Source organism: Quercus robur, chromosome 5 (genome assembly GCF_932294415.1).
Source record: "Quercus robur chromosome 5, dhQueRobu3.1, whole genome shotgun sequence".
In the NCBI taxonomy this organism is placed as follows: Eukaryota; Viridiplantae; Streptophyta; class Magnoliopsida; order Fagales; family Fagaceae; genus Quercus; species Quercus robur.
Window position 1 is genome coordinate 88,010,737 of NC_065538.1, and position 24,203 is coordinate 88,034,939.

General features: G+C 39.9%; 2 protein-coding genes across 17 annotated transcripts in view; both read left to right on the forward strand.

Moving 5' to 3' along the window:
• LOC126727637 (putative disease resistance protein RGA3) overlaps nt 1–18,705 on the forward strand; it is a 28,318-nt gene extending 9,613 nt beyond the window's left edge. The window contains exon 6 of the mRNA XM_050433511.1: nt 18,577–18,705. The gene's annotated coding sequence lies outside the window, so the exon portion shown is untranslated. The remainder of the gene's footprint in view (nt 1–18,576) is intronic.
• Nucleotides 13,421–23,748, forward strand: LOC126727632 (disease resistance protein RGA2-like). 16 transcript variants are annotated; one of them, XM_050433495.1, is made up of 15 exons: nt 13,421–13,610; nt 13,749–16,736; nt 17,204–17,321; nt 17,478–17,654; nt 17,757–17,862; nt 18,701–18,754; nt 18,941–18,970; nt 19,122–19,211; nt 19,845–19,884; nt 20,061–20,140; nt 20,232–21,819; nt 22,000–22,166; nt 22,254–22,365; nt 22,702–23,034; nt 23,213–23,748. In XM_050433495.1, the coding sequence occupies exon 2, from the start codon at nt 13,842–13,844 to the stop codon at nt 16,692–16,694; it is 2,853 nt and encodes a 950-aa protein (XP_050289452.1). In that variant the 5' UTR covers nt 13,421–13,610; nt 13,749–13,841; the 3' UTR covers nt 16,695–16,736; nt 17,204–17,321; nt 17,478–17,654; nt 17,757–17,862; nt 18,701–18,754; nt 18,941–18,970; nt 19,122–19,211; nt 19,845–19,884; nt 20,061–20,140; nt 20,232–21,819; nt 22,000–22,166; nt 22,254–22,365; nt 22,702–23,034; nt 23,213–23,748. The 16 variants fall into 16 exon arrangements, with proteins under 16 accessions (XP_050289452.1, XP_050289440.1, XP_050289439.1 ...); XM_050433483.1 differs by having other exon boundaries at nt 13,423–13,610; nt 13,692–16,736; XM_050433482.1 differs by adding an exon at nt 18,327–18,494 and having other exon boundaries at nt 13,424–16,736.
• Nucleotides 23,749–24,203: the final 455 nt, after the last annotated feature.

The window sequence follows — 24,203 nt, forward strand, 5'->3', positions numbered from 1 at the left end:
AAAAACCTTGAGATCCTAAAGTCTTTCTTGCTGATTACTGAATAGGGAACACTACACATTTTATAGCCCATTCAGAGTCTACACACCATAGCCTGAATTAATGCAGTATTCTTCTAATCAAAAGAAAAGATTGATATCAGAACAGAACCATTTTATAGCCCATTTTTTAGTGTTTTTTTAGCAGTTATTTGTCAATTTCAAATCTCTATCAAGCTGAGCAATTGAATAATTGAATATCCAGTAATCAAATATCAAATTTTCAAATTTCCTAGCCATTGAAGCAATTGAATATCCAGTAATTAAATAATTTCAATGCAAATTTAAAATATCAATAAGAGCAAGACCTTACTAAAGATTCACTTATATTTCACCTGTACTAATAAAGAAAGATTTACAAATTTTAGAATTTGAAAGGGATTACGAGTATGAAATTCATTTGGTCACATTTGCTTTCTTGATGAATCACATGTTTACTACTGTTTTTGTCTTCTTGTGTCGGCAGAATCATGTTTGTCAAATTTACCTTGCTGAAATGTTTTCACCTTTTGTCAATTGTGGACTTTTGTCAGATACTTTTGAAGTTTGGTCACACCATCTATCTTTTTAAAATTTTTTATAGTGAATTTTTTAAAAATAATTATTAATTCGTGTGAGAAGTAGAAGATAAATTTTTAATATTTTTTATATATCTTAATTCTTAAGTGGGGAAGGAATATTCAAACTCTAAAACTCTCAACTGATATATTAAAAAGCATGAATTGACTTAAAAATTATTGACAAATAAATTAATTTAGAGTTGATCATATAAGACCACTTTAAGAGAAGAGTTCTCACACGGTCATAACAAAACGTTACAGCATTTTTATAGCATGTGAAGTGTCAATCTACTATAGATCAACATAAAATAAAATAAGATCATATTAAGATACACCATAACTCAAAATAAAAATATTTTGAAAATATAATGAGATTGATTTTTGCTAAACATATAATGAGATTTTGTTGTATTACTAGATTTTCTTGTGAAGACTTGTTTCACTCATTGGTTAGTTAGGTGAGTGGCTAGGAACCACAAAAAAAAAAAAAAAAAAAAAAAAAAAAAAAAAAAAAAAAAAAAAAATGGCATAGAGCTTTCAATCAATTAAAGCCAGCGTGCAACTCGTTGGCTTGGAATTTGAAAGCAGCCAGCCCCGACAAATTTCCACTACATAATGGCCTTCAATTATTGTGAATAAAATTTTTACCTTAGCGTTCAAAAAAATAAAAAATAAATATGATACTTTTTACTGAGAAAAGATTTTCCAAATCCTAACCATTATTAGTACTTTCGTTTTTTGACTCTACTTTTTGCATGACTGGATTATTATGAGGCCCTCTACAGATTACTCATAGACTTTAGTTACTAGCACAGCCAATCTGCATTTTCTAGTATGTATGTGGTTTCTTCTTTCATCAATAAATCACATGGTTTTAAAAACTAAAATGATTAAAATGTTGAAAAAATGTCTGATATTTATTTTTTACTATTTGAACTGACGGTTTTTTGGTTAAAACACTGGGTTTTTTATGGTTTTTATCGGACAGGTTCAAGGTTCAGTTCCTATTTCCTCTTTGGCAGTCTGCTACTGATTTTGGTCATGCCCTTCATTAAAAAATCTATAATTGTTTGTTATTACAGGTGATGAATTTCGGTAATTAATTTAATTGGAATCTTAATAGGAAGTTCTTATTTACAAGATTTGTGATTTATTGTCTTTAGATAATTTTTATATAATATATATAAAAAAAATAAAAAATAAAATAAAATAAAACTCAAACCCACAAGATTATAAACACCAAGACTACTTCAGTTTAGTTCCCCTATATTTGATAGCTATAATTATGAATATGCACAATCCTTTTATGAAGGACATGGTTTGTATGTTTTATATTACCCTTTGCTCATAATAAGTAATAACGGTGTATCATATATGTTAAAGTGATTTCAAAAGTATGTAAATTGCTTGGATTAGAGGAAAAATTATGTATAAGCAGATGACTTATAAGATAATATTTCCCAAGTGTTAATAATCTTCTCCCGGTAACTGTAAGTTTGGTTAATATATATATCATAATATCAATAAGTTCACTTTGAGAAGCAGTTGTTTAAATATTTTTAAGTTTTCATGTTTGTCCGGACCTGTAACCAAATAATCATAGCTTAAATTAAATGACTAGTGCAACTAGAATTGAAGTGTTGTTTGCTGGTCCTGCTTCATTCCTTGCTCTTGTGTGGACCTGCTGCTTTCTCTATGTTCATGAAAATTAATGAAGATGATAAAATATAGAGCCTGACGGGCCTACCTTAATGGGCCTGACGGATCGGAACTGTTGGGCCTGTGTAAAGATTATCCCATGCGCTTTGAAGGCCCATCGCTGACAGACACAGTAAGGGCCCATGATCCGAAATCTCTATCGCCTAGAAAAGCCCTAAGATCCGAAAATGGAATTCCTTGCTCACCACGCTCAGAAGAATTTGAAGTAGAGTCCCACATGGAAAAGATTTGGAGATCAAGAAGGAAAAGTCAACTCTCTACCACTATAAAAAGACCTAACACCCTCGCAAATCAAGGTACGTTTTAATTGACCCTCTCTAGCGCTTTAGAGTGGAAAGAAGAATTCTAACTTGACCTTCGGAGAGTGTTTGGCCGGCACCACACCGGTGCTCTCTAAAGGTTTTCTTTCGATTGCTCTTGTTGTGCAGGTTCGCTTTGAGTCGCGAGTGCGGTGTGACCTATTGGTGATAATTTTCAACGTCATCAGTTGGCGCCGTCTGTGGGAACGCGTAGCACTTCATCGCTTCCTAGACAAAAGAGTTACATGGTACTCACTCGCTCAATAGCAACCACGAATGACGTTCAAGAAGAAGAAGCCCCTACGATTGCCCTTGAGAAACAGGTCAGGACGCTCGCCACAGCCGTGGAGCGCCTCACCAAACAAAACCACGACCTAGAAGAGCAGCTGAACCAAAAGAATGCGGCGGTCAATAACCAAGGAGCGGATCAAGAAGGGACCAGCGCTAAAAGGAGAAATCAGGACGGACCACAGGAGAGTAACGCCTCGAGCAGACCAGTGCGACGGGACACTAGCATCCCTTCCCTGACGGATACGGCTCCACAACCCATCATCGCGGAGATGCAGGCGATGAAGGAACAGATGGAAGTAATGATGAACGCTCTCAAGGGGCGAGTGTCAAGTGATCTTGACGACCTTGTCAACCGGACTGACTCGCCATTCACGACAACTGTCAACTCCTTCCCCCTGCCGAGTAAGTTCCGCATGCCAAATATGGATAGTTATGACGGAGTCAAGGACCCTCTAGATCACCTAGAGACCTTCAAGACCCTGATGCACCTTCAGGGGGTGGCAGACGCGATTATGTGCAGGGCCTTTCCTACAACCCTAAAGGGCGCAGCAAGGATTTGGTTCAGCCGGCTAGCACCCAACTCCATCAGCACCTTCAAGGAACTAAGTGCTCAATTTACTATGCACTTCATCGGAGGACATCGGTATAGAAAATCCACGGCTTGTTTAATGAATATCAAGCAGCGAGAGGAAGAGACGTTACGGGCCTACATATCACGCTTCAATAAAGAAGCGCTCTCGATCGACGAAGCCGACGACAAGATACTGGTAGCAGCATTCACGAATGGGCTGAAGGGGGGTAAGTTTTTGTTCTCCCTATACAAAAACGACCCAAAGACCATGTCGGAGGTGCTTTACAGGGCCACCAAATATATGAACGTTGAAGACGCGCTATTAGCCCGAGAAGATAGACCCAAGAAAAGAGACAGACAAGAGGATCCCCGACAGGACCAGGGGCGGAAGAAAGGAAGGATGGGAGACCGAAGGGAGGACAGACGTCCAAAACCCACGGGCGGAAGGTTCACAAGTTTCACCCCGTTAACCGCTCCGATAGACCAAGTCCTAATGCAGATTAAGGACGAAGGGTCCCTGACGTTCCCAGGAAAGCTGAAGAGTGATCCCAACAAAAGGTCCAGAGACAAATATTGCCGCTTCCACCGTGACCACGGCCACAACACGGCCAATTGCTACGACTTGAAGCAGCAAATCGAAGCCCTTATCTGACAAGGGAAGCTGCAGAAGTTCGTCAACAAGGAGAGAACGAATCAACCCCCACAAGAACAACACCCCCGCCGAGAAAACGAGCGACCAAGACCCCCATTAGGGGACATAAGGATGATAATTGGAGGAACCGCTGCGGTCGGATCGTCAAAAAAGGCTCGCAAAACATACCTTCGGATGGTACAGAATGTCCAGTTGGCGGGCACAGTGCCAAAGATAGCAAGAAGAGAAGGCCCCATTGTTGGGTTCTCGGAAGAGGATGCACGGCGCCTACACCATCCACACGACGATGCCCTCGTCGTTAGCATGCGGGCAGGAGACTACAACATGCACCGAGTGTTGGTCGACAACGGCAGCTCAGCCGATATCTTGTACTATCCGGCGTTCCAGCAAATGAGGATTGACAGGGAGCAGCTAATACCGACAAATGCCCCGCTCGTTGGTTTCGGAGGGAGTAGGGTATTCCCTTTGGGCGCGGTCACGTTACCGGTGACGGTAGGAGATTACCCCCAACAAATCACCAGGGACGTGACATTCTTGGTGGTCGATTGCTTGTCCGCCTACAATGCTATTCTTGGACGACCTACGCTCAACTCGTGGAAGGCGGTAACATCAACTTACCACCTAATGATCAAGTTCCCAACGGAGTATGGGGTAGGAGAGCTACGCGGAAGTCAAGTTGCCGCACGAGAATGCTACGTAGCTATGATGGAGATGCAAGACCAAATCCAGGCCTTGAACATAGAAGAGCACCGAACGATGGCAGAACCCACAGAGAAGCTAAAGGAGATAACTCTTGACAGTTCCAATCCGGACAGAACAACCAAGATCGGAACGCTTGCCAAACCCGCAATCCGTCAAGAGCTCGTAGCTTTCTTGAGGAGCAATAAGGATGTGTTCACTTGGAGCCATGACGATATGCCGGGAATCGATCCCTCGGTCATGGTACATAAATTGAATGTATTGCCCTCATTTCCACCCGTCCGACAAAAGAAGAGAGTGTTCGCACCGGAACGAGACCAAGCAATAGCGGAAGAGGTCCGCAAACTCCAAGAGGCAAGCTTCATCAGGGAAGTCTACTATCCCGATTGGCTGGCGAATGTGGTAATGGTGAAGAAAGCGAGCGGCAAATGGCGGATGTGCGTGGATTTCACCGATCTTAACAAAGCGTGCCCCAAAGATAGCTATCCCCTTCCAAGGGTCGACATCCTAGTAGACTCGACGGCTCAACACCAATTACTAAGCTTCATGGACGCTTTCTCGGGTTATAACCAGATCCGCATGCAAGAGGCCGATCAGGAGAAGACTTCGTTCGTAACCAGTCAAGGACTATTCTGTTACAAAGTAATGCCATTCGGCCTGAAGAATGCGGGGGCAACATACCAAAGGCTAATGAACAAGATGTTCGCACAGCAAATCGGGAGGAATGTCCAAGTCTATGTCGACGACATGCTGGTAAAGAGCCGAAAGGAGGAAGACCACCTGGAAGATCTTAAGGAAACATTCGGTACGCTTCGATCCTACAACATGAAGCTCAATCCGGGAAAGTGCGCATTCGGCGTAACGGCAGGCAAATTCCTAGGATTCATGGTATCCCAGAGGGGGATTGAGGCTAACCCAGACAAAATCCGAGCCATAGTAGAGATGGCCCCCCCGCGAAATGTGAAGGAGATACAAAGCCTTAACGGCAAGATAACGGCATTAAATAGATTCGTGTCGAGAGCCACGGACAAGTGTTTGCCCTTCTTTCACACTTTTAAGAAGTTTTTCGAGTGGACGGACGAGTGTCAGCGAGCATTCGAGGAATTAAAAGCATACCTATCTTCACCACCCCTATTGAGTCCCTCGCAACCTGGTGAAGAACTTTTCCTCTACTTGGCTGTCTCCTCTGTCGCAGTCAGCGCGGCCTTAATTAGAGAAGAGGATAATGCACAGAAGCCTGTATACTACGCCAGCCGGGCGCTCCGCGGTGCCGAAGAAAGATACCAACCTATGGAGAAACTCACTTTTGCATTGGTCACGACGGCTCGCAAGCTCAAGCCCTACTTTCAAGCCCATACCGTGAACGTAATGACCGACAAGCCCTTGCGAAGGGCACTGAGTAATCCTGAAGCCGCAGGTCGACTAATGCTGTGGGCAATAGAATTGAGTGAGTTTGATATCAAGTACCTTCCACGTGTGGCCATTAAAGGACAAGCTGTAGCCGACTTCATAGCAGAGTTTACGCGTGACGAGGACAAGGGGGCAGAAGAATCCCCCCAGTGGAGCATATACACCGACGGATCATCCAATCGGCGAGCCGGAGGGGCCGGCATAGTATTGCTGTCACTTGAAGGAGACAAGATTGAATGTATGGTCCGTCTCGACTTCCCCACTACCAACAATGAAGCGGAATACGAAGCTGTGGCGGCAGGACTCGACCTAGCCAAAGCCGCTGGAGCTGAAAGTGTGGTTGTTTACTGCGACTCTCAAGTCGTGACCAATCAAGTAAACGGAGATTATGAATGCAAGGGGGAAAGGTTGAAGAGATATCTTGATCAAGTAAGGGCGAGAGTCGACGGGCTAAAAGCAATGGTCGTCCAAATCCCCAGGGGAGAAAATGAGCTCGCCGATCGGCTAGCCAAAGCCGCTTCAGCAGAACATATGATGACACCGGGTAATGTACTTTCCTTTGTTCAACTTTTTCCACTAATAGACCCCAACAACATGCAGGAGATACGCTCCGAAAGAAACTGGACTACACAGATAACTTCATACTTAAAGGACGGGTTACTGCTAAAAGAGAAGGAGGCAGCAAGAAAGCTAAAAGTCCAAGTGGCAAGGTTCGTCTTAATAAAAGACATTCTTTACAAGAGAGGTTTCTCCCGTCCTTATCTAAGATGCCTCGGGGCTGAAGAGGCAGACTACGTAATGAGGGAAGTACACGAAGGGATATGCGGGAACCATTCTGGATCGCGGTCGTTGGTGCACAAACTGGTACGAGCTGGGTATTACTGGCCAACCATGCAGAAGGATGCCGAGTCTTACGTTAAAAGCTGCGACAAATGCCAGAGGTTCAGCAATTTTATCGGACAGCCAGCTGAGGAGCTAACCCCTATAACGGCTCCATGGCCGTTCGCTCAGTGGGGACTAGATATCATGGGACCTTTCCCAATGGCGGTAAGGCAGCTAAAGTTCTTGATAGTGGGTATTGACTACTTCACAAAATGGGTAGAAGCGGAAGCCTTGGCCACCATTACAGAAAAGAACATTAGAAGTTTTGTCTGGCGGTGCATCGTATGCAGGTTTGGTATTCCTAGAGTTCTTGTCTCCGATAACCGGAGGCAGTTCGACAACGGCCACTTCCGGGATTTCTGCACACAACTAGGAATAAAAAACCACTACTCATCACCCGCCCATCCTCAGGCTAATGGCCAGGTTGAAGTCACGAACCGATCCCTGTTAAAGATTATCAAGACTCGGCTCGAGGGGGCAAAGAGCATATGGCCCGAAGAATTGCCGAGCATACTGTGGGCATACAGGACAACGACGAGGACTCCAACAGGAGAGACGCCATTCCGATTGACATACGGGAGCGAGGCCGTCATCCCAGCAGAAGTTGGGCTCACAAGTTACAGGGTTCACAACCATGACGAGAGCAGGAATGACGAATCTATGAGGCTACAGCTGGACCTGATAGATGAGGTTAGGTCGGCGGCGGAGCAAAGGATCGCTAGATACCAGGATCGCATGGCCAGACATTACAACTCCCGGGTCCGACACAGAAACTTCCAAGTAGGAGACCTCGTACTCAAGAGGGTCATGGGTGCAACTAGAGACCCTACACAGGGAAAACTCGGCCCCAACTGGGAAGGACCTTATAGAGTTACGTCATGGAAAAGGAGAGGAACATACCACCTGGAGACAACAGATGGAGAGAAGCTACCGCATCCATGGAATGCTGAGCATTTGAGAAAATACTACCAGTAATAGTAACACGGCGAACGGCAACCAATTTTCTTTTTTTTTAAGCTTTTTATAAGTTTTTCTTTTAACTGTTTTTCTTTTGCTACAATCTTGTCGTGCCTTTTTTAAGCCCAAGGGGGCAGGCACTTTTCCTTTACGCATTTCTATAATCAGATACAATTTTGATCTTCTACTTGGATGTCATTACAATTGTCCACAAAGTTAACGGAAACTAAATAAAGTCCACAGGATGGACGGATACAAAATGAAGTCCACAAGATGGACGGATCATCATACAAGGACGATCACTTTAAATCCACAAAATGGACGAACACAAAATAAAGTCCACAAGATGGACGGATACAATATGAAGTCCACAAGATGGACGGATCATCCTACAAGGACGATCACTTTAAGTCCACAAAATGGACGGACACAAAATAAAGTCCACAAGATGGACGGATCATCCTAAAGGGGTGATAACATCCTACAGGGATGACAACTTAAAGTCCACAAGATGGACGGATACAAAATAAAGTCCACAAGATGGACGGATCATCCTAAAGGGGTGATAACATCCTACAGGGATGATAACTTAAAGTCCACAAGATGGACGGATACAAAATAAAGTCCACAAGATGGACGGATCATCCTAAAGGGATGATAACATCCTACAGGGATGATAACTTAAAGTCCACAAGATGGACGGATACAAAATGAAGTCCACAAGATGGACGGAGCATCCTACAGGGATGATAACATCCTACAGGGATGATTACTTGTCCACAAGATGGACGGATACAAAATGAAGTCCCCAAGGTGGACGGATCATCCCAGAAGGATAACCAGTTACAATCCACGAGATGGACGGATCATCCACAAAGTGGACGGAAATGAAATAAAGTCCACAAAATGGACGGATCATTTTACACTAAAATAGAATCCATAAGGTAGACGGGTCATCCCAGAAGGGTGACGACTGGAAATCCAAAATGGACGGATGTAATATAATATCCACAAGGTGGATGGAATATCCTACAAAGGTGACAAGTCCAGACCAAAATGGACGGAACATTCTACAGGTTTCCAAAAAAAAAAATAATAATAATAATAAATATAAATTCTTAGGATCAAAAATATACCTACACATGCCGGATCTAGTAAGAAGTTAATAGCTGAACGGATATAAATAAGTCAAGCAATGACAATTCGAAAGCAAAATTAAAAAATTCAAACATTCAACATATGAAATGAAGTGCACGGATGAATTTAACAAAGATAGGCCATTAAAAGGCAATGTTTACATATCATCAACAACGGATGAGAATTGTTCCAAAATGTACAAAAAAAAAAAAAAAAAAAGGAGAAAATTCATCTACTGAGCTTTATCCGCATTGTCGACGGACTGAGGAATCGCTTCCGTATCAGGCTTAGCTTGATCAACTTTTGCTGGTGCCGACTCTCCGTCACCAAGGGCATCGTCTTCAGCAAAGAGGTCGTCTGTATCCTCTGAGGCAGCAGGCACGACGGATGATTGAACTGGATCTTCAACTTTGAACTTCGAAGTGTCCAAGTCTGGATAAGCTTGCTTGACCTGACGGAGGGCATCCACGAAGCCCTGATGGAGAGAATCACCCAGCTTAGTAATTAGGGCGTCGGAGTCACGGTATTCACAAACCGCAACGTCCTTAGCCTGACGGACTTCATTTTTTAGCTCTACTATCTCCTTGTCCTTGCTCTCTAGAGCCTTCTTTGCCTCCTCCGTCATCTGTTCAAGGCTCTTCCTTGCCTTCTCCGAGAGTTCAAGCTTCTTCTCCATCTTGGGTTTCCAGTTTCGCAACTGGAGAAGTTCTTCCTCCGTCTGCTCCGCTTTGGCCCGTACGCGATCCAAGGCCGTCTCATGGCTGAGGCACCGTCCCATCAACCCCTTCATCATGACCATTGCCTAAAAAATAACAACTTAGTTATAAAACGAACATTGGGCAGAGGATTTAATTTGTATTTGAATAGTAGACGGGCTGTCTTACCTGCGTAATTGCAAATAGGCCCGTCTCACCCATGGCCTCCGTCGAGTGATTGCCTAAGTCTTCATAGTCCTCCGCCGAAATGATGGAGGAAATCTGTTCTAAAGCATGCTTAGAATCCTCTCGAAGAAGGACGGGCGGCTTCTCTTAATCCTTTGACGGACCCTTCATCAGGCCCTTGCCAACCCCGTGCTTGATTGGAGTGACCATCTTCGGAGGCTCTGCCATAAGTCCCACGACGGGTTCTAAAGATACTTTGGCCTTCTTGGCCTGACGATCCGCTTTGGGCTGAGTTTTCCGCTTCGCAGACAGATTGCTTGGGCCCGTCGTAGGGGGAGCGTCGTCACCGGTCTTCTTTGCGGCCTTTGCCCGGATCATGGCTCTTCTCTTAGCGTCGTCCATCTCTGAAACATGGACGGGGGAGTTAATTAGCAAAATAAGTTACATAATTTTTTCAAGTAAAGGGTGACGAGCTTACGCCTCCTGATCTGTGCTTCGTACTTGACGGCTGCCGCTGTCGGTTCCGGTCCGTCGCAATACCAGTGAATGGTATTAAGTGTTACCAACTTCGCCCAAGTCCTTTCCTCCGGCTTGGTCTTTAAGAAAATTTTCTCAAGGAAAGCAAACTCCTTAATGTCAATTTGGGGGCGTCGTCTAACTACAAAAGAAGATAGAGGACGGTTAGATTATATTCAACAAACTTAATAAAGTTAAAGTTTGAAGGACAGTCCATACTAGACGGGTCTAATATGCCCCAAGTAGTGTCGACGGGCATGAAATCCGTTTCCCTAGGACGACCCATCCAACCGTCGCCTTCTAGGAAGAAGTACCGGCTCTTCCAATCCCTATTTGAGTCCGGCGTGTCATAGATGACTTTCAACAACGGACTCCAGGGGACGAAGCTATATATTCCCCTGGATTTATCAATTTCGTCCGGACGGTAGCAGTGAAAGAACTCCCTGACCGTCAGCCTTTTTTCTCCGTCGGACATGGCACCGTACAAGACCTCCATCGCTATAAAAACCCTCCAAGCATTAGGGGAAATCTGGTTCACGGATAACCCCAGTTGACGGAGGAGCTCACGGTGAAGCGAACTCAATGGGAATCTGAGTCCGGCCTTCAACATTTGCTCATATACCCCGACTCCCTCTACCCCGTCATAGTAACACTTCTCCGATTTGTAGGGTAGATGGATCGTAACATTTTCTGGAATTTGATAATTATCCCTAAATGTCTTAAAATGCTTTTCTTTGATAACAGACGTGAAGTAATTCACCGTCCACTTCGGTAGCATGATGAACTCCCTAAGGCCATCAGCACCAATGACGGATCTAACAATCTGATCCTCACCATCATCAGGTCCCTCGTCTGGATCAACCACCTCCAGATCCTCATATGTTGAGGACGAGGAGGAGGTGGACGGACTCCTATCATCTGGACTATCTTGTTCTCGATGACCGGACGTATATACTTCCTCGTAATCCAACCCGTCACGAACAACCGACTGATTACTCGAAGCATTAGACATTTCCTACATGAAACGACAAGAGCCTAAGACTCTGACGGTCTATGTGTCTATAACGGGTGTGGATTGTAAGGAAAATTAAAACAAGTGTTAGCTTTAAGAAGAGCACTTACCAATTTTACCAACGAAGTGATAAGGGAGGGCACTGACGATTAAAGTAATTGAACGGATCAGCAGAATATGACGGATGCGCTCTGACAAGAGTGACGGGTACGCTCTGACAGGTTGATTTCTGCTGAAACTGTAGAAATGAGAGGAATTACTCCCTTATTTATAAGCGAGATGCACGGAAGTCGAAGCGTCGCTTCAATCCGAGACAAGACCCATTCAATTTATGACACGTGTCATCATCATTAATGACCTTCGTACAGCCTGTCTATAGTTGGTATGACCGACGGACTCCTCGTTTGCACCGTCATCCTGTCTCGCATAAATCCGTCAACCAGTTGTGAATATAAACTTAAAACCTTCTTTTTGCCTCATGGGTCTCATTCCGTCATAAAAAATACCCGTCATACCCTTACGTTTGGATCGTCACCCATTGATCCTTTGTCCTAAAAGCTGACGGACCATTGGGGTGAAGGGGGCAACTGAAGATGATAAAATATAGAGCCTGACGGGCCTACCTTAATGGGCCTGACGGATCGGAACTGTTGGGCCTGTGTAAAGATTATCCCATGCGCTTTGAAGGCCCATCGCTGACAAACACAGTAAGGGCCCATGATCCGAAATCTCTATTGCCTAGAAAAGCCCTAAGATCCGAAAATGGAAATCCTTGCTCACCACGCTCAGAAGAATTTGAAGTAGAGTCCCACATGGAAAAGATTTGGAGACCAAGAAGGAAAAGTCAACTCTCTACCACTATAAAAAGACCTAACACCCTCGCAAATCAAGGTACGTTTTAATTGACCCTCTCTAGCGCTCTAGAGTGGAAAGAAGAATTCTAACTTGACCTTAGGAGAGTGTTTGGCTGGCACCACACCGGTGCTCTCTAAAGGTTTTCTTTCGATTGCTCTTGTTGTGCAGGTTCGCTTTGAGTCGCGAGTGCGGTGTGACCTATTGGTGATAATTTTCAACGTCATCAATTAATGCCCAACTTTGTACAATTGTGTCTGTTTCTGTAGCCTAAAAGCATGGTCCCGTCACCCATGTGCGTTTTTGTAGGGAAACACTTTTTTCTGGAAGAGAAGGCACATTAGCCATGGCCCATGACTTCTTTTCCTGCAAAGGTGCATAATTCATAAATAGGCATTTGTCCAGTGCTGCATTGATATAAAAAAATAATCATGATATTGCTCGTTATAAATATATAAAAAGCTTGGAGAAACCTCCCTCTTTGACTAATTCTTCAGATAATTCCAAGAAGTTGTGACCCACAATGACTTAGTTCTCAAGGTAGCCAACAACTCAGTGTATGTATCTTTCAACGATTTTTGGAGAAAAAGTATGTACCATGTTTGATTCCTTTTCTAGAAGGGATTAATTGTGCTTTATTGGTACCTCTGATATTTTATCTTTCCAAATTCCAACTAATAATATAGCGGAAGCGTGGAGCGACGGGATGCCTTTGAAGCCAAGATTTTCAAGGTAGTTGAAAATGAAAATCATGCATAACCATTCAATTAGTGACACGTGGAAACGTTATCATTGACTGATGTCAATGTTGATCAGTTCTATTTTATTGAGCAATTTTATGCAGAAAGCAATTAATTAATTAGCATGTTCTTACACTAGTTTACACTGCTTTAATTAACTAAAAAGTTCCTAATTAATTATAGTAATTTAGTAAGTGTCATGAGTATTACAGGTTTTTCTTTTATGTTATTTTTCTTTTTAATAATTTAATTAGCAGCATCTTTCTCCAAAAAAAAAAATAGTAGCAATTATCTTAATAAATAAATATTAAATGTTTTCATCATTCACTGAGACTGCTAGTTCGTTATAAAAGCCGAATAGTAGGAGTGAAGAAGCACAAGCACACCTGCTATTGCGTAATCTATTTCTCACTTTGCTCCTTATTTTTGTCATTCGCATTCTCTTTCTTTATTGTATTCTCGACTTGTAACTTTCAGTCTCCATTAACTATGGATGGTCTACTACCGTCACTCGTTACTGAACTCTTGAAGCAGTTGGGTTCATTCGCAGCCCAGCAGGCTCTACAGGAGCTACTGTTGCTTGTTGGAGTTGATGAAGAAATCGAAAATCTTCAATACAATTTCAAAATGGTCCAGGCGATGCTCAACAAGTTCGAGGAAAGACGACTGAGGGATGACGCTGTGAAGCTTTGGTATGATAAGCTCGAAGATGCATACTACATGATCGATGACGTGTTGGACACCTGGGAAACTGCAAAGATCAAATTACAAATTCCGAAAGAAGAAGGAGAAAAAGCTGCTCATAGTAACGCTCCTGCCCCCCCTGAGAAAAAAATGAAGAAGGTATGGTCCTCCTTTCCCTCTCCATCATGTTGCTTTCGTCAAGTTGACAATGTTTCTGTTCGTCATGAGGTTGGTCACAAGATAAAAAAACTGAATGTAACATTAGCTAATATTCTCCAAGGCAAACAGGAGTTTGGGATTGACTTGAATAGTCAACCTGAAAGAGTTGAAAGACTAGAAATTACGTCCTTTGTGGATGTTTCTAAAATAGTTGGCCGTAACGAGTACAAGGATGATCCACTGAACAACCTATTAGGCGTGGGTAGTCAACAAGAAAGCAATCCTCTGGTCATCTCCTTAGTGGGTGTAGGTGGTATAGGAAAATCAACTGTTGCCAAACTCGCCTATAATGATTCAAAAGTAAGAGATCATTTTCAGAAACTAATGTGGGTTAGTGTTTCTGATCCTTTCGATCAGTGCAAGGTTGCCAAAGCAATCATCCAGGAGCTTGCCCCTACACATGAATCCCTCAATAATACCACTACTACATTGCAAGCTCTATTGTGTATAGTTTGTGATTTGATTAAGGACAAAAAGTTCTTTCTTGTCTTTGATGATGTGTGGGCTAAAGACGTCCCCAAAGAGTCTGAAAAGTGGGAGCCTTTCAAAGATGCTCTAACACATGGTGCCCAAGGTAGCAGAATTCTAGTCACCACACGTAATAAGGATGCTGCCCACATGATGGGGAGCACCAAAACCCACATAATCAACTTAGGGAATTTATTTGTTGATGATTGTTGGTTGATTATTAGGAAAATAGCATTTATTGATGAAAATATAGATCAACATAAGGATCTTGAACCCCTAGGTAGACAACTAGCAGATAAATGCCATGGCTTGCCGCTTGCAGCAAAGCTTATAGGGGGTTACATGCACGAAAAGAGAATAAAAGAACAGTGGGAGAAAGTTTTGGAAAGTAGTTTGTGGGATTTAGAAGATGTTGAAAAAGGTCTTTTGGGACCATTGTTGTTGAGTTATTATGAATTGTCCTCAGTAGAGAAACAATGTTTCTTATTTTGTGCTATCTTTCCAAAAGATCATGTCATTAATAGATTTGAGTTAATCATCCATTGGATGGCACAAGGATATATCAACTCAAAAGGAAATAGGGAGATGGAAGACATAGCGGAAGAGTACTTTGAAAAATTAGCCATGAGCTCTTTTTTCCAAGATTTTGAGAAAGATGAGAATGATGGTAGAATTAAAAGTTGCAAAATGCATGATATTGTGCATGACTTTGCACAGTCATTGACAAAAGATGTATGCTTCACAATTGAAGGTAAAGAAGAGGTTAAGATAGACTTTAAAAGGGCTCGACAGTTGTCATTAATAGTTAAAGAAACATTTTCTGAGTCTATCTATGAAGCGAAAAATCTACGCACTCTCTTTCTTCATTCTCATGTCCACTCTGAGTTTAACATGCACAAATCCAAATCATTCGACCATTTTAGATGTTTACGAACATTAATTTTGGTTGGCCCATTTACGAAACTTCCGGATGCGGTGGAAAATTTGATACATTTAAGGTGTTTCCATATGTATGGGAATGTTAAAATAGAAGAATTGCCTGAAACCTTATGTAATCTTTGTAATTTGCAAACTTTGAATATTGATAATGGTGCATATATCAAGAAATTACCACAGGGGATGGGTAAACTAATTAACTTAAGACAACTTAGAATTGACACAAGTTGGCATGGTGGGCACACAATAAAATTTCCAAATGGGATTGGGAAATTGACTTGTCTTAGAACATTAAGTCAATTCTACATCAGTGGTAAAGACGATAAAGAAGGATGTAAACTTGGAGAATTAAAAAATTTGAACCAACTTCGAGGGAGCTTTAAAATGCATGGGTTGGGAAATGTGGTAGATGTAGGGGAGGCCCAGAATGCACAGTTGAAGAAGAAGATACATCTCCACAATTTGGTACTAAATTTTTTGGGTGAAGGTCAATTCTTACAGGAAGAGGAATTAAAAGAGGAAGATGAAGAGAGTAGAAGAAGAATGGAGAGTGATGTGGCAGTTTTGAATGCCTTAGAACCACCTTCACACTTGGAAAAATTATCAATTACTAGAGTCATGAGCACCACAGTGTATACTGATTGGATGACGTCCTTGACCAATTTGAAAAGTCTTAATATCGATGGGTGCTCTCAGCTAGAGTGTTTGCCACCTTTGGGGAAGTTGCCGTTGCTGAAAGAATTAGAAATATGGGGTGCACCAAATGTGAAAAAGTTGGGAGATGAATTTTTAGGAATAGAATCCGAAAACAAAAGCAAGAAAGACGACTGCCACATCATAAATATATTCCCAAACCTGAGAGTTCTCAAAATTAGCTATATGAAGAACTGTGAAGAATGGATTGGGATGGGTGGAAAGAGAGAAGAAGTGGAAGAAGAAAAAGATAGTGGTTTGGTTTCAGTTTCACATCCAATAATAAAAATAATGCCACGGCTTGAAAGCCTAACAATTAAAGGCTGCCACAAATTAAAGTGTCTGCCAGACTACTTGCGTACTACTCCATTACAGAAATTATTCATTTCTAAATGTCCAATTCTCAAGCAACGTTGTAAAACAGAGAGAGGAGATTACTTGCCCATTATTTCTCACATCCCAAGAATCAACCTACGATAAAGTAACAATCAACCCCAGTTTGATTCAAACAATCAGTCAGAGGTAACTCTCCTTCTTCTCTTCCTTCGTCTTCTTCTTTTATTTTTAATTTTGCAAATTAGACGGAAGTTTTAAGTTTAGTTAACTCCAACTCTCATCCATTTAAAGTTGATATATTTTATCAGATTACCCAAATTCACAAACCCACTGCCACCATATCATTCAATCTCGTATGCCCATTAATTATTTCCAAATCTAACATACTTATTTTTCTTTCTGGGCATTCGTAATGTTCTTTATATCTATAATTCCCATAAGCTGAAAACTCGTTTTGCTTAAATTTGATAATTTTTTTTAATGGTTTTGGACCTTGTTGGCCCAATCTTTTAATAGTTTGGGTTTTGATTAAAATTTATTTTTCTTGTTCATTTTTGGTTTAATATCATAATATATGGGTCTTGCAAGTTTTGTTGATTTTCCGAATTTAGATTAATCTGACACAACTAATGTGCTTTTCTTTTGGTTATTAGTATGAGGAGGATGGGGCTGAGTATGAGGCGGATGAACAAGTGGAAGTAGACATTGATGAGGGGGATTCGTGAAGCGGACTGATACATATCATGAGATTGGGTTGTAAGAGTAAGCAAGGTGAGATTCCCTTATTCCTACTTTACCGCAAATATTCCTATTTTGGATTGACTGTTTCAATCCCATTGTGTGTTCAGATTAACAATTATAGTTATCAAAACTACTTTAGCTGTTTATTGATTGGTTTCATTAAATTTTTGTGTGTTTGTGCGTCAGGGGTCATGAATTTTAGCTACAAGTATAGTTTTTTTGAATGATGATACTGATAGAGAAGAGGAATATAAAGCCTCTTTTTTGAAGCTTGGGGTGACCTTAAATCTCCCTTTTGCAACATTATATTTACTCTTACGTTAGAGCCAAAAGGGTCAATTCCTCCCCAGCCTCACAGTGCAGGTTTGTGTGCTTTATTGTTTTTGTATGTACTCTTCTTATTGTAATATTTTACTGGTCCTGATTTCAATTCCATGTTTTGATCATATTACTTGATCATGGCAGTGAAATCAATTTAAATGGTGGAAGAGCTTGATGTGAAGATGATTTTGACATCATAACGACCACATCCAGTACCTGCAATACTGTTCATGTTGCAGTTGAAAATCATGTAAGTGTTGTTGGATCTTAAATCTCATTCTAACATGGTGAATCTTTTAATCGTATCTATTACCAAATCAATTTTTTTAAATGAAATATTTACATACATGTGGGTTGAGTCCTGATTTTTTATTTTTTAATTCATATCTTATAATTGTCATATCACTTGTTTTGGTGTTGGAGAAATTGCTCAATTTGTTTGTTGATAAAGCAGTTTTTTTTTTCTTTTTTTTTCACTTTTGAATGAACAAAATACTTTTTTTTTTTTAATTTAATTTATTTTGCTTTCCAAACTTGCACCATCCAAAATTTCAATTTATTTTGTTTTTTGTTGTTGTTGTTGTTGGTTTTTTTTTTTTTTTTTTAATTAATGTAGAATGATATGCAATTTACAAAATACTATACAATCTCCAGAAATCTGACCTGGTTATGAATTATGACATCCAAAAAGAGACTAAAAATTTGATTTTACAGATCAACTTTGGGATTTGTGCTTTAATGATGATAGTGTTTGACACAAATATGAAATTTGATGTCAAAAGAATACATGATCCAAATGGTGTTGACTAAAGAGGCCTTTGTTCTTACATGAGGAGGATATGGAACTTTTATGCTTGAAATACATTTTCTCTGACACCAAAGGTAGTGAATTACATCCATAAACAAGCTGATATCATTCTTGGCGCATCATGAGGGGTCCATAGTAATTTTTGACAACATTCAGGATTGGAGCATTAATCAGATCAACTTGTCTATTCATTCGTAAATCTAGATCTAATTGTACACTATTGTGTCTTCTTTTGCCCATATCTGGAATTGAAAATTATTACCATCTCATGTTCACTCAGGTCTGTGTAATTAAAGGAGGCGGAACCCAAGAAATGGCTTCTATGATTTTTGAGGTAATTTAGTTTAATTTGGCATTGACACTGATCTGTACTGCAGTAAATACAAACATTCTTTTATAACCCAAATTTGGAGACTAATGGGATATGTGGATATTTATGCAGAAATCATTATTATAAAATTGAGATGGAATGATTGCCAATCATGTTATGCGATTTTTTATAAAGCCCTGTTTCATGCAGGAAATTAGGAGGGGTGGGCTTACGGTTGAGGTAGAAATACCGAAGACAATTGATAATGGCATTCTAGTACTCCTCAAGGCATGCTCAACTTTTGAGCTTTGATGGTCTTTTATACCCATCTACCAGTGCAAAACCTTGATTAGGTTATTAATTATCCTTTTGGTTTTGACATAAATTTCAGGTGGTTCAAAGAACTATTCCTGCAGCCAATGTTCAATCATAAAGATTTAGAGTGGTTTCAGTGACATCAAGTTAATGGGCCACTACAGTGGTAAGCTACATCCATATGAATAGCTATCTTAACAGAACACTTGAGAAATTTTTGTGTTGATCTGAACCTGTACTTAACTGTTGAAAAGAAAGTTCTTCAAAATTGGGCTATAATCTTGTATTGATTTTGTATCCTAAGCAATTAATTACTAGTTAGAGCATTTTATACTCTCTAAATAGAGAACAAATTTAGAAAAAAAGACAATTGGCCTTCATTTTTTTTTTTTTGGTTACAAAATCTGCAGAGGAAAAGGGGTAATGAGAAACAATTCAGGGCCAACAAACATTATAGATGTTTTTTAGGTCACAGTGATCCTAGAAGTTGTAACAGAGTGTTGTTTTGATTATTATTGCATGCTGAACTCAAAACTATATTCCTTACGGGAAACCATAACTTGCATAAGAGGATGTGGTCATGTGGCACACTAATGAGGACAATAGGAGGTGTTAGTGGCACGTTGGAGACTGTCTAAAGCATCTAGGATCATGTCCTATGCTAAATATGTCTACTTTTCCATAAAAATAAAAATAAAAATTAAGATTTAGCTTACTTATTTGTCTCAACCTTGCAAACAGCTCCAATCTATTTCTTTAATAATTATTCATTTGTGCATCTCATAAGTTTACTCATTAGGAGTAGCAGAAGGGCAGGAAGGACTTCAGTGGTTTGTAAGGTAATCCAATTTGATTTAGCATTATTGTTGTTGTTGTTGTTGTTTTTTTTTTTTTTTTTTTTTTGGTGTCCCGAGGAGTAAAATTTTTTTTTTTTCGAGATCCCTAGTTTTGAGTGGACTGTGCTATGTGATATTTTGGAGTTTGAAATTTGTTAAAAGATTACTCTTCTCTGTAGGAATTTTGGAGGACGACCCTCAAAGTTGTTGCGGCTGGACTTCTAAAATCATTGACCATTTCACAATAATTGGAACTCTGGTACTGTCTATGCTTCAAATGATTTGTCAACTACAATTCACATCTAGCTTATCTCAAGATATTCTCAATTGAGTTGTCACTTGTGATTCAGATCAAAGACCAATCCTCCGGTCTTTACAAATGGCATAAGACTAACAAATGAACACAAACCACTTACAATGGATGAGAAAGGAAGATCAAGATCAATCTCAAAGAGAAAACCCCATCTTGGTGGTCACAGATTTTGTTGTAGAAAGAAAAAAGCATGAACCTGAAACTACAAGTCATAAAGGAAAGTGGGGACAGCAAGGCTGACCAGTTATCAGACAATGACTCTCAAAATATGGTACACACTATACTTTCCCCTTAACTCCTGTTTTGTTTGTTCAATTGACAAAAGAAAACTTATTTTTGCTTATCCTATGCATGAATGTCTTTGATAGCTCTGTTTTGTGATATTGATTAGTGCTATAATGCTGGGTTACTTTTATGCTCCTCATCGTGCTTAGGAAGTAATAAGTTGATTATTTTCTATTGATTTTGAAGTTTGTTAATGTAGATCAACTTGGAATAAGATTAGGGAAAAGCATTCAGTTGTTGATTGGAGGGCTTTGGTTTGGTTTTTGTTTCGGCTGCTATTTGCAAGCAATGCCTTCATTTCTTGGCTAACTGTCACGGATAAACTTCCCACTCTTGACATGGCTGGTAATTGAGGATACAATTCTGATCTCATTTGTGTGTTCTGTAGGAGATATCTAGAGTCCAGAAAAGCAGTTGAATGACTGGAATTCTCTCTTATGCTGAAATATTCATTCCTTGAAAGTCATAACTATTGTTTGCAAGTTAGCTTGGGCTGCCTTCATTTTTCAGATATGGCTTCATGGAAATGCTAGAGTTTGCAAGGTGTGCAAAATGGTAATTTTTGGCTGATGGGGTATATCAGTTTCTGTTTTAGAGTAAAAGCGTTGTTGTTTGTGTGTTTTGCAGCGGTTTGCTGTTTGTGTTGTGTTCTTGTTTAGAGTAGCCATGTTGGTTGTTTCTATGTTCTGCAGCAATTTGTTGTTTGTGTTGTGTCAAGGTTGAACTATTTTGTGATATCTTTGCTTGATTTGTCTTGAATTTATCTCATTCTTAAAAAAAAATTGTCTGTTCTACTAGTCGCCCAAAAAATTTTATTCTGACTATGCTTTGGATTGCTTAGATGATATGTCTCATCCATCCCTTCTTTAATGGTTATAATTTTAAATTCCTTTTTGCATGTTATATCTCCTTGAAATAGAGATTTGACTTTTAAGATTGATATCTATTTTGGAGCATTTTAATTGTTGTCCATTGCAATTTAAGTATTTTATAAATATGCCATCATTAAGCTTCTTACTTTGAAGTTCTAAATTTCTAATTGATGCTTGTAACCTTGAATAATCCCTGTGTGGAAGATGTTGGGCTTCTTATCCCTTACCTTGCAAATCTGCCTCCAAGAAATAATGTGCGTGCAAAGCCCCACTCAAACTTTATGCAAGATTGATAGAAAGAGCCCATAGAAAGTGATAATGTCAAACAGAATGGCGAGGCCAATGAAGTTAAAGATCAGATCATCGGGGCTTCTTTATTTCTCCCAGCCAGAAGAAACAATCCCCACATTACAAGGAATTTTGGAAAGAACTTGGGGATATGAACAAAGATTCTAAACTGCCAATGAAGTTAGTCTTTCCTTTTTGCATATTGATATAGCCATTGACTAAATCTTATCTAATTGTCCTTCAAGAATCAATTTGATGCTTTATTTCGTTCTATATTTGGCACGTAATTGTTTAAATTTCTTCTGTCTTTCACGGCATTTATATCTTAATTGTGGTTGTCATTCTCAACTCAAATCACAGATGAGGATCATTAAGTTAGTCGCACAAAGTTATAAGCATGGAAAATGGTGTTGTGCACTATGGTGGTGAGTTTTATAGTGATGATGACTTGCAAAGTTGGGCTTTAGTTTCATCATTTGAAGCCTTAATGTTTCCATTTCCTCCTCATCATCAGGCAAACATTAAAGGTTTTCCATTTTCTGATTTGAACATCTATTTGTGGTGACTATGTGCACAAAACATATGTTCTTAGCTATCCAATCTTTCTTTTGCAGTTCATTGACCATTGTGTTTTCTGAGATTGACCTCAGGCAACCACTTATTTGCAAAGTACCTGAAATTGAACCACATGAAACTTTGGGGTTTTGGTACTGCATATAAACACAGGTAGCTATTGTTATTTTCTGTTAGCCTTTTCATATTATTGTTATTTTCTGTTAGCCTTTTCATATTATCTATAGTAGAACAATATAAATATGGCAGCACAGGCTAGTTCATACAAAATGGCTTTGAAGATATTCCCTCTCAATAACTACACTCCCCACTACAATAGTATTTCTTTACAACAACTCCAGCTCTTATTAATCAAACACAAAAAACAACACAGAGTTTCATCTTTGTATCCTCACCTGATTAATACGTCAAGCATTGCTCATAAGCATGTTTTTCTATTTTCTATACTTTGTCCTGGATCATTGACCTTGTTTGTAAAAATTAATGCAGTTAAAACCTATTGGAGAAGCACAGTTTTATATTGGTGAAAATTGTTAAGCAAGGATGCACCTCAGATAGCCATATTCTGGTGCAAGATATATTTGATAAGCTCCATTGGTTGCAAAGCTTCATATGTTAGAATAACAAAGCTCCCTACCTATCTGCCCTACATCATTTACCTCGTCTATAAATTTTTATGCCAAGTTCATAGATGCAACTATGCTGAGCGATGAGGATCCATTCAGCATTGTGAATGTAGCTTGTCATGGATGTCAAGATGAAATGAGGTCAACGAGTGATACACATGAATTGGAAACTAGGCAATTGATGTTATGCATATCTGTAATTACAATTTTCCCTATCTTTTTTGTTTGAATGTTAATGGCTGGTTATTAGGTTTATCATTCACTATAGAGGCAGGTGGTGGTTTCTAAAGTAACAGAAAAAATTGTTTGTACGAGTGCACGATTTTGTTAAATTTCATTTTTCTGATCATTAATGACCTAAGATAATATTGCAGGTGAGAGAAGTGCTAGTGTGTTAATAATGTTCAATCAGCCAGTGTGGTATATGAATGATTTGGTTCATCATTCCTGGGTGATTCTCCAAACAATTTGGGAGGCACTTAGCTATCTGATGACACGGGGCATTCAATCAGCCATTATTCTTACTAGTACTTGAGCTGTTGGCACGTTATTAGAGTCGGGTCAGTGTAAGGCTGAGGCAAGCAGGGACTTGTGCGCTGTGACAAAGGATCTTGGCAGTTTACACCTCCCATTCATAGTTCTCACATTTTTTTCTGGTTCATCAGCGAGCTTTGAAACTGGTCAGCTGCCTATTGTGATGCCACATCTTTTATACTCATGGCCCGAAGTGGTAAACCAGCACATCAAAATATATAAAGGAAAATCTAATTAGGGACTGTACATTGTATTTACATTTTTTATGCCATTCTCATACTATTTTCAAAATATTTTTCATGGGTATCATTTTCATAACTAAGATACATTATATTTATACAAAATTTATCGCAACACGAAGAGTGATATTCATCTACAGCTTCATTTGAGCACACCCTGAACATGTGTCGATAATCTCTTTCAGATTTCTACAGCCCTATAGTTGTTTCATTTCGTCACACCCTAAACATGAGTTAATTGTCTCTTTTAGATTTCTATATCCTATAGCTTCCATGCTTTGGAAACCTTGAGATACAAAAGTATTTCTAGCTAATTACTGAATGGGGAACAATACACATTTTATCACAGGCTGAATTAATTCAGTAATCTTCTATTCATAAATAGGAATTGATATCAGAACAGACCATTAGTAGAGAGAGTTAATTACAAGTGAAACCAACAGTATACAAAAAGTCATGTATGTTTAGGAACATTATGAAATGAAGTCCAACAAGATGCACGGCTAAAATGAATACTGAACTGTGAGCTTCAAAGTAGAAGCTGAAATTATTGAAGAGAATTGACTCGTGAGTAGTGACATTTATAGTCAAC

Bases quoted from the DNA above. Each gene is read 5' to 3' on its own strand.
- LOC126727632 (XM_050433483.1), top strand. From the start codon at position 13,704: ATGGATGGTCTACTACCGTCACTCGTTACTGAACTCTTGAAGCAGTTG.